Source organism: Carassius auratus, chromosome 26 (genome assembly GCF_003368295.1).
Source record: "Carassius auratus strain Wakin chromosome 26, ASM336829v1, whole genome shotgun sequence".
NCBI lineage: Eukaryota > Metazoa > Chordata > Actinopteri > Cypriniformes > Cyprinidae > Carassius > Carassius auratus.
In genome coordinates this window covers 14691701-14708497 of record NC_039268.1, presented here as the reverse complement: position 1 = coordinate 14708497, position 16797 = coordinate 14691701, and the positions used below count along the sequence as shown (strand labels likewise).

Below are 16797 nucleotides of genomic sequence, written 5' to 3'. Positions count from 1 at the left end.
ATTACTTTAGATGCAATGTTGGAAAAACTAACCAGCTAATCACAACTAGTCCCAAAACCATAGTAACATGGTCTCATCATTGTCGATTGAACCACATTAGTTCAACAATATAGGACTTTTACTGTAATTGATGTAACATGAAAATGATGGAGTAACAACTTCTACTAATTCATTGATTTGTTGTTTGATTCATCACTGCTTCCCACTTACATTATGTCATACTCTGGGGTTTCCTTATGCATATATGCACATGCACACTCTTTTAAAACATTGGTTGATTGCAACGATTGCTCACATACTAAAGAGATTGACATATTCAACAAACAACAGAACATGTGACCACAGCTGGTTAACGAAGCTAAAGGAAACACAACTCAGGTCAGATATAGAAATATCTCTATGGAAAGAATCAAAGAGGAGATAGTGAAAGAGTTCTTCTCACCACTTGAAAGACGTGTCTGCTTCTGTGAAGAACCGAGTGTAATATCTGACTTCAGTGGAATGTTCATACGATCTAAGAAAAGGGCATAAGTAGATACCTTACTTATACAAATTTCTATACAATTAACATGCACTATATTACAAATATTAAAAAAGAAGCACGTCCTCATATGATAGAGAAAACGCTGCATTTGAATACACGAATCAACTAAAGACAAAGTTCCACCGGCATGTAATTGACAATGCCATTAAAAGGTTGTTTCCTACAGCCTCTGCTCTGGGGAGCTCAGAAGTCTTATGGCAGTTCTGCACATTGCTTATTTAATTACGTCTGGATCAGATTAATGTTAAGAGTGGTTCCTGGGCTAATCAATATCTGTTTATGTTCACACACAATTCTCCCAGCAGCCCTTTAGCTGCTGTCAGCAAATCAGCATTGGTGGCGAAGGAGACCTGGTGTGTGAGGGAAACGTAGTGTGATAGAACCACTGATCACGTGTGTGTGTGTGTGTGTGTGTGTGTGTGTTTGTGTGTGTGGCTGTTTTTACCAACATTTGGTCCCCACAAGGATAGTAAAAGCTGAAATCACTTGCAGAGGATGTGGACATGCCAGCAGTTCCCTCAATAACAAATATGGCTTAATAAATATAATAAATAACGTTTAATAAAACTCTAGAAAGTTTGAAAATGGGGTATAAAAACTTTCATCAGTAAATCAGAAAGTCCCACCACGATTGTAAAATACACATGTGCGCTGCTCTGCAATACTGAATACTGTAAAAAATCTATCTGTAAAATAACAAAGAAGTACTGGCAGCTTATTATACACCACATTATCCATTTAATCATATTGTTACCTTAAAGAGATATTTCTACTTAATTTAAACACATACAAATTTGTTTTGTTGGTATAAATGTATGTATTTATTGTTGATTCATGGTGATTTATGGCGATGTTAAATAATGTTGACTTGAATAAAGGCATTTCATATAGACACATTCAGTTCATGAATATGCACACACACACACACACACACACATGCACACACAGAGGTCAGAAGAGGCAGGTCAGAAATCATCTAAGCTAAGAGAGTAGGCTAAAGTGTTATTAATTTGACACATAAACAATATGGCAAGAATATGGCAAAAATCACTAAATTAACACAATAGAGCGTTAGAATTTAGCAAACTTTCTAGTACTTAGCTTTTCATTTAATATAAGTGAATGCGATGTGAACGGCAATTTGTATACCCTCTATGCACTGTATAGAGGAGTATTTCTGAATACTGATAAGGTGAGAAAATAATGAGACAGAGACAAAGATAAGGTTGGAGAAAATAACACAGGCTAGACAGCAACACAGATTAAGATGGTAGAGTGGAGATAAAAGTGTTGGAGTGCCACACCCTGTGAAATGTGTGTGTGTGGTGGGGGTGAAGCGATGCATGAAGGGATCAGGGCAGAGAGTGGTTAGCACACACCAGCACATCTCACCCGTGATGCATGCATGTGATACCGCAGCGGAGAGGGAGGGGAGAGCACTGCTGCACTGCCCTTCACTGCAGGTGAACATAGACACCACATGAGTCCTTCACACTTCATTTGCTGCAGTAGATATGTATGTGGGCAGTATGTTACACTCAATCATAAACATTTTCTGAAAACTACTCACCCTATGCCCACCCAAGATCTAGATGCGTTTGTTTCCTCAAGGGACACATTTGGAGAAATTGTACTTTTTTTTTTATCACATGCACATTTTCAGAAATGTTACATTTTTGGGAGAACTGTTTCTTTAACATGGCACACAGACACATCATATAGTATTCAAATCATCCCATGATGCTTAAACACATGATTAATGAGTTTGTTTTACTGGTGTAGTAAGTCAACACAACACTGGTAATTAAAGTTCTTAATTGTGACGTTACGGAGTAATTTATGAACTGCTAATGATATGAGGAAGAATATAAACTCTTAAAAATAAAGGTAGTTTGTTGGCATTGATGGCTTAACATCCATGAAACTTTTCCATTGCATTAAAGGTTTCTTTATAATAAAAAAAGGTTATTTGGATTACTATTTTTTAAGATTTCTTCAAACAAATATGGCCCTTACACAAATGCAACAGATGTTGCTTTTATCATGTTGTTAAGCTAACAATGCTGTAATACAGTAAAGTATTATTCAGTGTTATTTCATATAAGCTATTGCATTTAGCTAAAGTGTTATGATGTCTGCTGGTTCTTTCCATTTTGTTCTAAACTTTACTTGAAATTGTTCTGAATCATCAGACATGACATAATTATGGTGCCTTGGAAGCCTGTCTGAGACTAGTTTCCTTTAGCAGTGCCTTCAGACCAGAATGCAGTCTGTAAAGTCATTGAATGCAGTGATGCAGTGAGGCAGCTGCCTTAGGGTTTGGAGACAACCGTTGAGAAAAACAAAGAAATTACTCCTGATTTTTGCAGTGCAACATGTCAGTTTGAGTTAGTGTCTTGCTGCGCTTTTTTACTCTACATTTCTGGTGTTTTATTAAGGTGTTACCGTAGCTTTCTCTGGTGCAGTTGTTCAATTGTCACCTTCCTGCAAGAGGCTATTAGCAGAAGAAAAGGTGTAAACCTTCTCTGTATAGCTTCAAATGTATGCAGCTTGAGGATATGGGGGCGATCTGTTGTGAACGAATGCTCACACTAAAGGACGCACCCTTCAACCATTGTGCATTTGAGGAGAGGTCTCAAAGGAAAAGCTTGTTGTCTGGTGCAACTGCAACCAAAATAATGAGCCTCCTCTGAATAGACACGTACCTTTGAAAAGCATTATCTAAAAGGCTTAGCTGTCAGAAAGGCTTGTTTCAACAAAACGCAAAGCTGGAATAGTTTGGAGAGAAAATAAATACTTGCAAACCTCTAGAGAATTGCAGCATGAATGTGAAGTACTATATCTGTTGGTTGAAAACGTTGCTGCAAGGAATGGCATCTATAAACTATACATCCCGCATCTTTGACATTTTTGTGAATGGCTTATATAATTATAGAATTATAATATATGTAATACACATTGTATGTGTATGTGTATGTGTATGTGTATGTGTGTGTGTGTGTGTGTGTGTGTGTGTGTGTGTGTGTGTGTGTGTGTGTGTGTGTGTGAATGCATTTGAAGTGGATCAAAAAGATCATCAAAGTTGATTTAAGACAAGAATGGGTATTGTTTTGGTTTTAAGACAAATTTAATGAAAGGTTATGATCCACTTCATATATATATATATATATATATATATATATATATATACTCACCTAAAGGATTATTAGGAACACCATACTAATACTGTGTTTGACCCCCTTTCATCTTCAGAACTGCCTTAATTCTACGTGGCATTGATTAAACAAGGTGCTGAAAGCCCATATTGCCCGTTTTGATATGATAGCATCTTGCAGTTGATGGAGATTTGTGGGATGCACATCCAGGGCACGAAGCTCCTGTTCCACCACATCCCAAAGATGTTCTATTGGGTTGAGATCTGGTGACTGTGGGGGCCATTTTAGTACAGTGAACTCATTGTCATGCATTATCCTGCTGGAAGTAGCCATCAGAGGATGGGTACATGGTGGTCATTAAGGGACATGGTCAGCAACAATTTTCAGGTAGGCTGTGGCATTTAAACGATTCCCAATTGGCACTAAGGGGCCTAAAGTGTGCCAAGAAAACATCCCCCACACCATTACACCACCACCAGCAGCCTGCACAGTGGTAACAAGGCATGATGGATTCATGTTCTCATTCTGTTTATGCCAAATTATGACTCCACCATCTGAATGTCTCAACAGAAATCGAGACTCATCAGACCAGGCAACATTTTTCCAGCCTTCAACTGTCCAATTTTGGTGAGCTTGTGCAAATTGTAGCCTCTTTTTCCTATTTGTAGTGGAGATGAGTGGTACCCGGTGGGGTCTTCTGCTGTTGTAGCCCATCCGCCTCAAGGTTGTGCATGTTGTGGTTTCACAAATACTTTGCTGCATACCTCATTTCTAACGAGTGGTTATTTCAGTCAAAGTTGCTCTTCTATCAGCTTGAATCAGTCGGCCCATTCTCCTCTCACCTCTAGCATTAACAAGGCATTTTCGCCCACAGGACTGCAGCATACTGGATGTTTTTCGCTTTTCACACCATTCTTTGTAAATGCTAGAAATGGTTGTGCGTGAAAATCCCAGTAACTGAGCAGATTGTGAAATACTCAAACCGGCCCGTCTGGCACCAACAACAATGAAACGCTCAAAATTGCTTAAATCACCTTTCTTTCCCATTCTGACATTCAGTTTGGAGTTCAGGAGATTGTCTTGACCAGGACCATGCCCCTAAATGCTAAAAGTTTTTGTGAATAGATTACAAAACAAATTACAAATGCAGTTATATATGGCATTATGACGAGATCAATGAGATTCATTTTATAAATATGTTTATTATTCACAGGCCTATCAAACTAGTCCAAGAAGAAGAAATTCGAGCAGGGGTGGAGGAAAAGCGCATTAGTAGGATGGTGGAGATGCGACAACAACGGGCGTGGATTTGATGGGAACAAGCAGAAGACTGAAAGATCTTTGTGTGAAAAGCGGTGCCACCGGATCCAGTTACTTATCCAATCAGTCTACGATGTCCTCCCCAGTCCAACCAATCTCTTCTCCTGGAGCCTGAAAGACACCCCTGCATGCCTCCTATGATCAAAAAGAGTATCCCTGGAGCACATATTAAGCTGCTGCCCTAAGGCCTTGGGAGAGGGGCGTTCTCGGTGGCGCCACAATCAGGTGCTAAGGGTGATCGCTGGAACTATCAGAACAGGGATCTCTCTCAGCAAGCACCAGCAGCCAGCACAGTGCACAATCACATTTGTTAAGGCTGGAAAGAAACCAGCAGGAACCTAGCGGGTCGACTCCTGGCAACAGCTTGAGACTGGCAGCTAAAGGTTGACCATGGAAAGGCAGCTTAAAATCATCACCACGACCACGCTTAGGCCTGGTATGGTCCTTTTTTCTGAATCATCAAGGCAGGTTTTACTGGAATTCACTCTGCCCTTGGAAGGGGGTGAAGTACGAGGAGTTGGAAGGTGAATGCCGTAACAGGGGATGGAAGACTCGCTGCCTCCCCATCGAGATTGGCTGCTGAGGTTTGGCTGGCCAGTCGTTACGCAGGGCCCTCAAGTGCTTGGGAATCATGGGACTGAACAAGAACAAAGCCATCAGGAACATCATGGATGCCAGAATTTGGCTACCTATGTGCACGAGCAGCTCCGTTTCCTTTCTGGAGACATGTTCTGTCCTAACACTTGCAAATTCTGCCATGTAAATAGCAAAACCGCGCGTATGTGTGTGTGTGTGTGTGTGTGTCTGTACAGTATTTTGTGAGGCATCAAATAGACTGGTGTCAGTGTCTCTCTGTATACCGTGACGGTGTCTGTCTCACTCTGTTGTGTCCGTTCTATTTTTAACTTACTTTCTCTCTCAGACTCAGACTCACATACAGCCAATCCAGAAAAAAGACAGCATCATCATGTGCATTCATCCAAAGCATAGAGAATCACATTTACAACACAATTCCTCCATAACTCCCATTATCAGTGAACTATAGCTTTGTATCATCTTAGTTTTCTCGGTGTTTGCACACAACAGATGTTATAGTGTTCAAAGAACTCTCATTCCCTTTCTCCCCAGGATACCCATAAGCTGATGACTCATGGTAGATTCTGTAGAGCCTCATTACACTGTATCCAGTGATTTCCCAAAGGAAAGTCCTGCAGGTTACTAATGCTGATGAGAACACAGTTCCGCTGCATCATGGGGCCTGTATTATTTATCATCAACAAGGAAATGCTATATAACCCTCAGTTTGTGTTACAGTCATTTTGACCTGAAGAGGATTTCATTTTTTCCCCAAAAATGCTACTTAAAGGGATAGTTCACCCAAAAATGAAAACTACCCCATGATTTACTCACCCTCAATTCATCCTATAGGTATATATGCCTTTCTTCTTTCAGACTCTTCCAAGCTTCATAATGCCAGTGAATGGTGGCTGAGATTTTAAAATCCAATAAAGTGCATCCATCCATCATAAAAAAGTGCTCCAAATGGCTTTGGGGGTGTTAATAAAGGCTTCTGTAGTGAAGTGATGCATTTGTGTTAGACAAATATCCATATTTCAAACTATATAGACCGTAATCTCTAGCTTCCACTAACTATCTTATGTGCATTCACGAGAGAGTGGTATTCCAGCGGCTTAAGAAGATGTTCCACATAGATGTGGACGTAGATGTTCCACTTTTGGTGTTCCCAGGGTTGGTTGCATAAACTGTTTATACTACACTACATTATACTGCTTAGACTAGTCTTGGTCTATTATGAATATGTAAAATAAGACTGATTAAGATTTGGCTTACTGCTAGTTGGTCAAACTACTTCTTATTGGTTATGTTTAGGCAACAGGACTCTGGTCAAAAATGACTGGCCTACAAAAACATTCAGTTAGCACAAGTTTTGTATTGTCTATGACCAATGAGTTCCAAAACGAAACTGAAAAGAACTGAAAGAAGTTAATCAAAAGATTGAATCCAAGATTTGTTAATTATATATAGCATGAAAGATTTACAAGCAATTATTTTGATACCAATCTTTCTTTTACTAGCAACAACAAATTAGGATTTTCAGCTTATAATAAGGTCTAAACTAGCTGAATTAATTTTCTCCATTTGAAAATGGAAAGGTTTGTTTAATGTGCAATAGTAGCATTAGCATACACTCTGTGGTTTACCGAGAAAAGCTCGTAGCATTAAAGCGTGTCTATTTCTCTTGTCCTATTTTTAAGATCCATTTCAATCCACATTTGAAACAGTTTTTAGGGGTGACACTTGGACACATTACTGGGAGCACTTTAAGTGACTATGATGTACTTATTGAGGATGACTGAAAGTCTCACTTGTGCAGAACTTCAGGCTGTTCTTTCATCTGTCTCTTTATAAATCCATTTTCTGTTGATTACTCAGTGTCTGTAGGGTGGGCTTGTGAAGTGTGAGTGTGGCTTCCCACAAGCATCTCTCACTGCTGCAAGGGCACAGTGGGTTGGGGCTTGGCAACAGTATCCACGGCAACAGCTGCTGCAGCAGCACGGTTAACCCTTCACCGACAGGTAACATCACCGACCTGACCTTCTGTTTCATCTCTCTCATTTTGAGGGACATTTGTATTGATCAGATTGATTGATTCAGTGAGCCTGTGGGCATGACTGAAGAGCTGATAAAGCCAGCTCTTATTTAATGACTGATGTCTAGATTGTGTCTTATCATATAAATAGTTACTCTTTTTTGATATAGGTTGTGATAAGATTAGGTAGCATCGGGTGGATTGTTATCAGCGGCCTTTTTCCTCAAGAACTTCAAGAATGGATTGCTATGTGCATGTAATAATAAAATCTCTTTTATTTGAGAAAATTGTTCTGATCCTATGCAAGACGACTGCTCTCTGATAGGAGAAGGTCATGATGAGGACGCCACTGAGATTTTCCCTCTGTTGCCTCATCCATTTATTGTCCTTCCACAGGAGAAAAACATGAATAATTCAGCAGCCTCTGTGTGCATATGCATGCTTGATAATGTTAAAGGGATAGTCATTCAAAAATTGAAATGCTTTAATTATTTACTCACCTTGTCATTCCACTCCAGAAGTGAGAAAAAAAGTGTTTATTATAATTAGAAATCTGGATATTTATCTTAGAATAACCATGGATTCACTACAGGTGGCCTTTATTCACCCACCGGAGCAGTGTGAGGGACGTTTTATTACAGATGCACACACTTTATTTCACGTCTTCTGAACAGTTGACAACAAACACCCGCTTACCCCCATTGAAAGGCTTGGGATAACAAGGACCTTTTTTAATATAACTTTGATTGGATTATTCTGAAAGAGGAAAGTCACACACACCTAGAATGCTTCAAGGGTGAGTAGAAGATGGACAAATTTTCATTCTCGGGTGAACTAACCATTTAAATTACATTTGTGGTTGGACATCAACAACATCATATGTATTTGTGGAGAAGCTTTGGGTGTGCAATTTTTTTTTCAATTATGAATTTAAGTCTTGCTAGTTTTCACAAATACTGACTTTATTTCAGTTATATTACAGGTTTTATAGTTAAAATTAGTTATTTGTCGGTTTGCAGTTGCTATGTTAATAAAAAGGCTGTCTTATCAAATTTACTTGAGTGGGGCTTTGTTTTATAATTAACCATAGTATAATTAAGTGAAATAAATAATTCCAAAAATTAGAATTAATTTTGTCCTGTGTGATTCGCCATATGTCACAACCTGTCTTGCACCCGCGTGGATAGCTAAACATTTCATAATGGCTGAATAACAAAATAACATAATTCCCTTTTTTATAGAACTAACCATTTTCATTAGACAAATCACGTTTAGGCAATCTAGTTAATCTAAATCTCTATAACACATACACATGCATTCACACAATGTCTATCATTCTTACTTTAGGGCATGTCTCTTCTTTATCTTGTGATGCCTGGCTGCTCATATCAGCCTGGTCTCTACAGGATAGTTAAGTAGATCATTTAGAGTCTATGTGCAGTGAGGTGTAGACACAACCAAGCCACTTCAAGTAAGACCATTTCTACTTTATCTCTGTCACAGTAAGGAAAACTAAATAGAGATTTGTGTACAAGATAAACAACTTTATACCTGTCCATAACATATGCAGTATGAAGTCAGTCATCAATAGCATCAGGATTACAGTCTTTTATGATGTTAGTGAGGTGAAGACAGATTTACCAGATGATACAGAGAATGGTAATGAAATATGAGCTAAATAAAATCTCTGTTTAGGCTTGAGGTGTGAGTGGTGGCTTTTAGTGTGCATTTGTCACAATGGGTGGTTTATAGCTTGCTCGCAGCATTGCAGGGATATAAATCTTTGTATAACTGCAGTGTATGTTGCCCACACAGCACAGAGGTGCCGTCACGAGTGTTACCTACCACACACCATATGTGAGATCGGTACAGGTAAAGGTTGTGTTTGTGTGTGTTCACATACAGCAGTAATGTAGCTTATTTGTGTCCTATGTTCAATCAAATTGTTTACATGTATTTTAGAAAGAAATTACTACATTGCTTTTCACTGAGAAAGAAAAAAATCAACAACAGTGGAACTGTCCTTGTCCTCTTTATCCCTAAAGACTCAAGTAAACTAGACCGCTGGATCACAACAGGCACAAAGTCTTATCTGAATAAGGGCACATTGTTAAGATTAACATTGTTAAGATTAACAAAGTTTAATAATATATTGCTCATTGTTAGTTTATGTTACTTAATGCATTAACCCGTGTTAATTGTAAAGTGTTACCATTTAGTTATAATAATAATTATATTATATTATATTATGGTAGATGTTAGGTACATATTTTGGTAGATTTGGTAATTTTAACATTTTGACTTTAATAAAACCAGCTTTTATAGTTTACCTTTTTTTTCAGTGCACTTGGGTCAAGAAATATAAGAAAAATATATCTCACCAACTTTTAGTTAGACTGGAACGTTGCCAAAATTGATTATTGCTCATATTTCAAGTGGCCTGAAACATGAGTAATAGAAATGCATGCTGTTTAGTTTTAAACCACAAACTCGCCAAACATTTTGGACATCGACACTTAATGTCTTGAGTTCTACTGCAAAAGCAAATGGATTGTCATAACGCTTGATAGAGAAAAGAACCCCTCATTAATTTGGAAACAGTTTCACTTTTCGGGTGAGCATTCAGAAAACGGACAGACACATTAAAGAAGGTTTTATAATGACAAGTCTTTATTGGTCATGTGCCATACAGCTGTAAGATAATGACTAAATAGAAATTACATCAACTACATTCAGCTCCTAAAGTTTTCAGTCATCCAGTACACAGTGGCCCCTACACACTAGATAGCAAACAAAGTCACATTCTTAGCAGAAATAACAGCCAGATTCAGAAAGCTGCTGGTGGCTTAAGGCATTTTTATTTTATTTTTTTTACCTAGAGCATTCATACATAAACAGTAGCATGTTTTAGATAAATTGTATTGTATTGGTGTAAAAGCGGGTTGCCTTTTTATGGGGGGATGTTGATTGCACATGCATTACAGAAGTTTGGCAGTGCAGGTTTGAAATTCTCCTTCTTCAAACTGCATTGTGTCACTATGCTTTCTGCAATCATCTTTAGCTCTTGCAAAACCGGCAGAGCAATCCCAAAATGTTCTGATTTACCAAGATAAAAGGCCTAAGGAGCATCTGTGAGGATGTTTAGACAAAATTCCAGATTTGCCTGACATTCCCTTGCAGCTAAGCATGCCGATGTCACAGTGTTCATCAGAAAAATGAATTCTGATTTAGTTCCCATCATACAGTTCTTAAAGTCAAACAAGCCCAACTTTATCCATCTGTCTATAGAAAGAGTGCAGCAAGTCAGGCATAACAAAGCCATGACAAAGAGGCAAGTGGTATCAAAACCTGGCAGTGTAGCAGAAGTGGTATGAAGATATTTAACTAGCGTTACCTTTTAATATAGGTTTATCAAAGGGATTCATTGTTGACCCATGGTTAACGGAGGTTCAATGTGACAGTGACTTCTTTGTATGAGAGTACACTAGATTCAAGTATGATATAGGTGTTTGAGATGCATTGTGAAAAGTTGTGCTAGTGACTGCGTTTCCACACTGTAAATGTGCTTCAGGCATCCATGAATATACAAGTAAAATTTAACTAACTTCTAAGTACATACTTTTACCTTTCTTAACAAATTCAATATATTTGTATTAACAGTAACCGCCCAAACACAACCAATTCTGGACTCAGAAGCAGCAAGGCAAACTGAATTAAAGCTGTTTCAAACAAGCCTTTTCTTTCTATTTCGTGTTTCTTACTCCCACTATTAACCATGTTTTCACAATATCCTCCAAAGCATCCCATATTCCTTCATTCTGACAGTTTATATGGATGAGATGCTGTTTACATACGTTTAAGTGCCCTGACTTGATTGGCTTTAAAGTATTTGTCAGAAATGGTATTCAACACAAGCGTTTAGCAGCATGTGAAAGGCTTCAGCAGTACTGTGTAACATTTAGCTCTCAGTCTTGCCCATTGGCTGGTGAACTAATGCAGCCTTAAGTACTGAGAGGAATGGCAGGCACGCCGCTATGAAAGTATCTATTGGACCCACATACAGTCACCATGCAAACAGCAGAAACACCTCATGCAGTGAGGACTTGCTATTAGGCTCAAATCCTTGTTGCTTTTAAAGGGCAAGTGGGTAGAATATGTTTAAAAATGGAATCAAGAGCAGTCTTGGAGAGGAATGTGGCTGGGTGGTGTGTTTTTGAAACTATGCATGTTAGTTTCAGATCTTTATTTATTTGTTTTTGCCAAGAATGCATTATGAGCATGCCAAGAAGTTAACTGGAGATACAATTCTGATGCAATGGTACTCCCATATGCCATTTTTACTAGTACTGGCATGGTTCAAATACAACAATAACTAGTTTTCTTCACAGCTTATATTGTAAAACAGAAAATATTATTGCAAGTCAAGTTTAATGCTGGCTTTGCACTGCAGCACAACAAGCTACCTTCACCAAAGCTTAACACAGAGACATTTTCTTAACGCAATGTGCTGAGAGAAGCCTGTTTAAGTGCAGTTTAGTGACAATAAGACTCACTGGAGACAGAGAATATATGCATCAAAGAGTGTGTATTGAGTAGTGAGTATGCTAGATTCCTCTCTAAGACCCCCTGTGTGGAGGGGAGATGCTTGGGAAAATGGAAAAGAGGGTAATGGAGAAGGCAGAGGGAGGAGAGGAAGAAAGAAAGAGGGTTGAGATGTTTAGTTTTTCTGGTTGGTGGGGTTCACGTCTCCAGAGTCGATCTTGTCACTCTTCTTGGAGTCGTCAGACTGGGAGGAGCCTTTGCCGGGTTTGCTGCTCTGCTGATGTTTGTCATCATCATCCTTGACCTCCTTCTTTCCGCTAACGCTAGAGCTGCTGTACATACGGGACTGGTAGCTGTAGCTGGACCCTGAGGTGGGGCTGGGGTAGGTGATCCCGGTGCTGATACGTGTCTCTTCCCCTTCCAACAGTTTCCTGAGATGGATAATAAATCAAAGCGTGAACAAAGAGAAGGTGGTGAGGCAGGGTGTGGTGGAAAAGGTGAAGAGAGAAGATATCAGTGCAATACATTTATGTATCATATCAGCTAATCCCATCACTTGCATTCCCATTACATATCAATAAAAAACACTTTTTATTACCTGTAAGCAGCGATTTCTATGTCAAGCGCCATCTTGACATTCAGCAGGTCTTGGTACTCCCTAAGGTGACGGGCCATCTCACTCTTAGTGGTCCTCAGCTCATTATCCAACTGGCCAATAGTGTCCTGAGTGATGTTACATGATATAGTTATAATAATTATAAAGAAAAACTTCTGCATTCTTTAAGTGAACAATTCTTACAATAACCTTTGTGTGTGTGTGTGTGTGTGTGTGTGTGTGTGTGTGTGTGTGTGTGTGTGTGTGTGTGTGTGTTTGTGTGTGAACTAAAAATCTAGTAATCCTTAAAAATTTAAAGAATCATTTTCCCACTATTAAGAACCTTTTGTGGAATGGAAAGTTTCCATGGAAGGTTCTTCATGAAACCATTGATGCCGATAAAGAACCTTTATTTTTTTTAAACCTTTTGAAGAAAGAAAGAAAGAAAGAAAGAAAGAAAGAAAGAAAGAAAGAAAGAAAGAAAGAAAGAAAGAAAGAAAGAAAGAAAAACTTTGCAGTAGGCAACTTTAACCTAAATTCTTGTGAGAAAAAAAAAAGACTAGATTTTATTTTATGGGCTAAAGCACTTACATTCGTTATTTATTATTTAGTGACACTTTGCCATTATTATTTGATGATATCTAATTTATTGAAAGGTCTGGAAAAACGTATTAATAAAATATCCAATATGGACTCTTCATTTAGCCGAGCTGACTGAAGTAATTCTAGCACCATGGACAGAGAAGCAGTAACATTCACAGTCACTTGTTGTGGTGACGCCCATTTCACGGAGCTCTTTTGTCTGCTGTCTGGTTAACAGAAGCACACGTTTTTAACACGACTTTTTCTATTTTTAAACAAAACATATAGCAACTGGTTGTTTTAAGAAAAATTGAATATTATCAATGTTTGTGATCATTTTGAAGAAGTGAAACTCTTTGTAACTCAGTTGCACCCGTGTGTAAGATAAAATTAAGGAAACCAACCTGGTAGCCCATGACCTCTGCATTGTGCGTGTCCTCCATCTCATGAATCTGCCTTTCCAGCGATTCGTTGGTGCTCCTTAGGCTCTCGATCTCGATGGTCTTTGACTGAAGCTGCCTCCTGAACTCATTGAGCTCTTCCCTGCTAGCGCGAATGACCTCGTTGCTCTTGTTGGCCTGTTCGCTGAGATCGGTGAACTTGGACTTGTACCACTCTTCAGCGGAATGCAAGTTCTTATTCGCCATAGCCTCGTACTGGCCGCGAATCTCCTTGAGGGCAGAGGTGAGGTCGGGTTTGGCCACTTCCATCTCCACGGACACCTGGGCAGCCTGGATCATGTTCATGAGCTCAATCACCTCCTCCTCGTGCACCTTTCTTATAAAGTTGATCTCGTCCAGAAGGGCTTCGACCTTCTTCTCCAGGTCTAGGCGCACAATGGTGGCGTTGTCCACGTCCTTCTTGAAAGCTTTAAGCGTTTGCTCAGCCTCCTCGCGCATTCTCATCTCCTCCTCGAACTTCTCCTGGAGTTTCTGGAGGTCTTCCTCAATGTTGTCGCGCTCGAACATCATCTGGTTCTTCTCCGCGTTAAGTTCCTCGAGCTGGGAGCGCAGTTCTCGGATCTCTTGCTGGTAGAGTTCGGCCAGACGGGACGGTTCTGTCTGGCGCTGGCGCAGGGTCACGAGTTCGGCTTCCAGCACTTTGTTGTGCTGCTCCAAATTGCGAACTTTGTCGATGAACATCGCGAAACGGTCATTGAGCCCTTGCATCTGCTCCTTCTCGTTGGTGCGGATGATTTTGAACTCATTATTAAGCGCTGTGCTCTGGGTGAAGTCGAAGCTTTCCAGAGTCAAAGATGAAGATGGGAATGCAGATCGGGTGCCGCGCTTGTAGGAGCTTGGGATGCTGGAGCGGGTCGTGGACTGGGACTTAAAGCCGCTCCGAGAGCTGCTCAGCCGGGGTGGAGAGGCTGAATAGCGGGTGGAGTCCCCGAAGATCTTCCGGTAGGAAGAGGCAGAGTAGATGTCGGATCCGTAGCTCATCTTGGCGTTTTGAAGACAAGGAGCAGAACCCAGGCGGCTTCTCCTTTTATAGCAGGACTGTCCCAATCAATAATTTACCCGTGCTGCTCCTTGCATTCAAGCTTCCTTACTGGGGATATTTCAGATGGACAGACACTGAACAAAAAACGACTAATAAGCTGATCTGTAGGTTATTTTTAACTTTTAAAGGCATAAAGAGTGCTTTTTGCCCGCGGAAGCCCGCAGGTTGGCAGCAGCGAGCGGATGGAACTGTCCTTTTTGGCGCAGTGCTGATGTCAGCAAAATATCATATCGGTTATTATTTACTCACACTTACACGATCACGTCACATCTGCTTGTAATATTATTTATTTATTTATTTATTTATTTATTTTTATCACCTACTTGTATTTTTACTATTAGTATTATTGCTACAGTATTTAGAATATAAAAATAAAAGATAAAAAAAACTGGCGACTGCTAAAAAAAGGTAGGCTGTGGTGTTACAAGCATTAAGTATGGCAGTTATGTTTCACAATTCTGCACATGTAGTAAATAAGTTAGATTATTCAGTTATGTTAAATTTGCTATTAAGATCTGTTCATAAAATCTGATTGTGTGAAATGCCAAATAGCCGAGGTGACGAGTTCATTGAGTTCAACTGCGGTGGGTGGTGCAGGGAATTCGGGGAACGCTCCTTTTTCTGTATAAATGTATAAAGTAATGATTTGTAGCTATGATTTTTCGTTTACGGTGGAATTGTTCTTTTTTACTTAGCCTATTTACTACCAAATTATTAACATGTGTACAGTGTAGATTATAGTAATAATAGCTTACTTTTGTCTGTTTGAGAATTATTAATGTAAAAGGAACGTAGCGTCTAAACTAACTTGCCTTAGGCTAGATTCTCACATATCAAACACAAATATCAAACAGTCTAGCGTAGATTTATTTTTCTATAATCAGTGAATGCAAAACAGCCATAATAGTATGTTAACTTTGAGACTGTAAAAAGCCTGTCAGATAGGGCTACACACTAAAAATGTCTAGGAGACAGTAGTTATACAGTGCTGCCATCTGTTGGGCGCTTCGAGATAAGAACAGATTGCATGCAAACAAAGACAGGTTTACTTTAGCCCAATTTCCATGTCCTGTGTGGCCTTCAGATTCAACTGTAACTGACGATTGAGAAACATTATCTACAGTGTGTTATCAAGAGGTATGATGAAGGTACAGTATGGCATGGAACACTAGAACAGAGTTTGCTACCAATACAGATGTTCTCAGTGTGCAATATGACTGAATACTGACTTCTCAAAGGAAGTGTGAGTTACGGTAATTTGACGGTCTTCACTCAGGCATCTCTGATCAATTTAGATTCACAGTCATTGCTTGTTTCTTCTACTTTACACTGTCTGGTTCAATGTTCACAAACTGCAAATGGTTTCTCTCTCTAATTCTCTTTCTATCACACACACACATATACACACAGAGAGACACACATGCTTTGAAAATTTGAGAAAAAGGGCTTAAGCTTTTAACGAGAATTCCTTATATTTGGTTATCCATTTCAGAAACTCCAAACAAGTTCCATAGAATCTACATTTATAGAATCTAGAAATCTGTAGCTGTACCAATGATTAATTGACAAGTCATAAATAAAACAGAGAAGTGAAGCAAGAAAGTTTGATTTAGCATTATGAAAGGCAATTACTGTGAATAAAAGTTTTATGTATAAAACTTGTAGTGAAAATTAACTGAAAATGATTTTGTGTTTTGCACTATTATAATCAAAAATATGCTGAAATCATAGAAAAGAGTGCATTTTTGAAGGTCTTAAATTACTTAGAGTTTTGAAAATGTACCACTTGCTTGTGGAAAAAGGTCCATGAAAAAGCTGTGTTATTACATGTTTTTTTTTTTTTTTTCAACTTACACAAAATCTTTACTTGCCACGCAATTTCTGAAAGCTGACACAAACACCGGTACCACACACCAAATCTGCAAACCCATAAACTGATTCTTGG

The 16797-nt window shown here is 39.1% G+C and overlaps 1 protein-coding gene across 1 annotated transcript; it reads right to left on the bottom strand.

Moving 5' to 3' along the window:
* Positions 1–11836: 11836 nt before the first annotated feature.
* Positions 11837–14908, bottom strand: inab (internexin neuronal intermediate filament protein, alpha b). The gene is made up of 3 exons (XM_026204396.1): positions 13754–14908; positions 12771–12895; positions 11837–12603 (listed from the first exon to the last, which is right to left on the bottom strand). The coding sequence occupies exons 1-3, from the start codon at positions 14789–14791 to the stop codon at positions 12348–12350; spliced, it is 1419 nt and encodes a 472-aa protein (XP_026060181.1). The 5' UTR covers positions 14792–14908; the 3' UTR covers positions 11837–12347.
* Positions 14909–16797: the final 1889 nt, after the last annotated feature.

Excerpts from the sequence above, each read along its gene's own strand:
- inab (XM_026204396.1), bottom strand. The coding sequence starts at position 14,791 with ATGAGCTACGGATCCGACATCTACTCTGCCTCTTCCTACCGGAAGATC. Across the intron at positions 12,896-13,753 it reads CAGAGGTCATGGGCTACCAG|GACACTATTGGCCAGTTGGA; the intron begins GTTGGTTTCCTT and ends AACATCACTCAG. Across the intron at positions 12,604-12,770 it reads ATAGAAATCGCTGCTTACAG|GAAACTGTTGGAAGGGGAAG; the intron begins GTAATAAAAAGT and ends TATCCATCTCAG.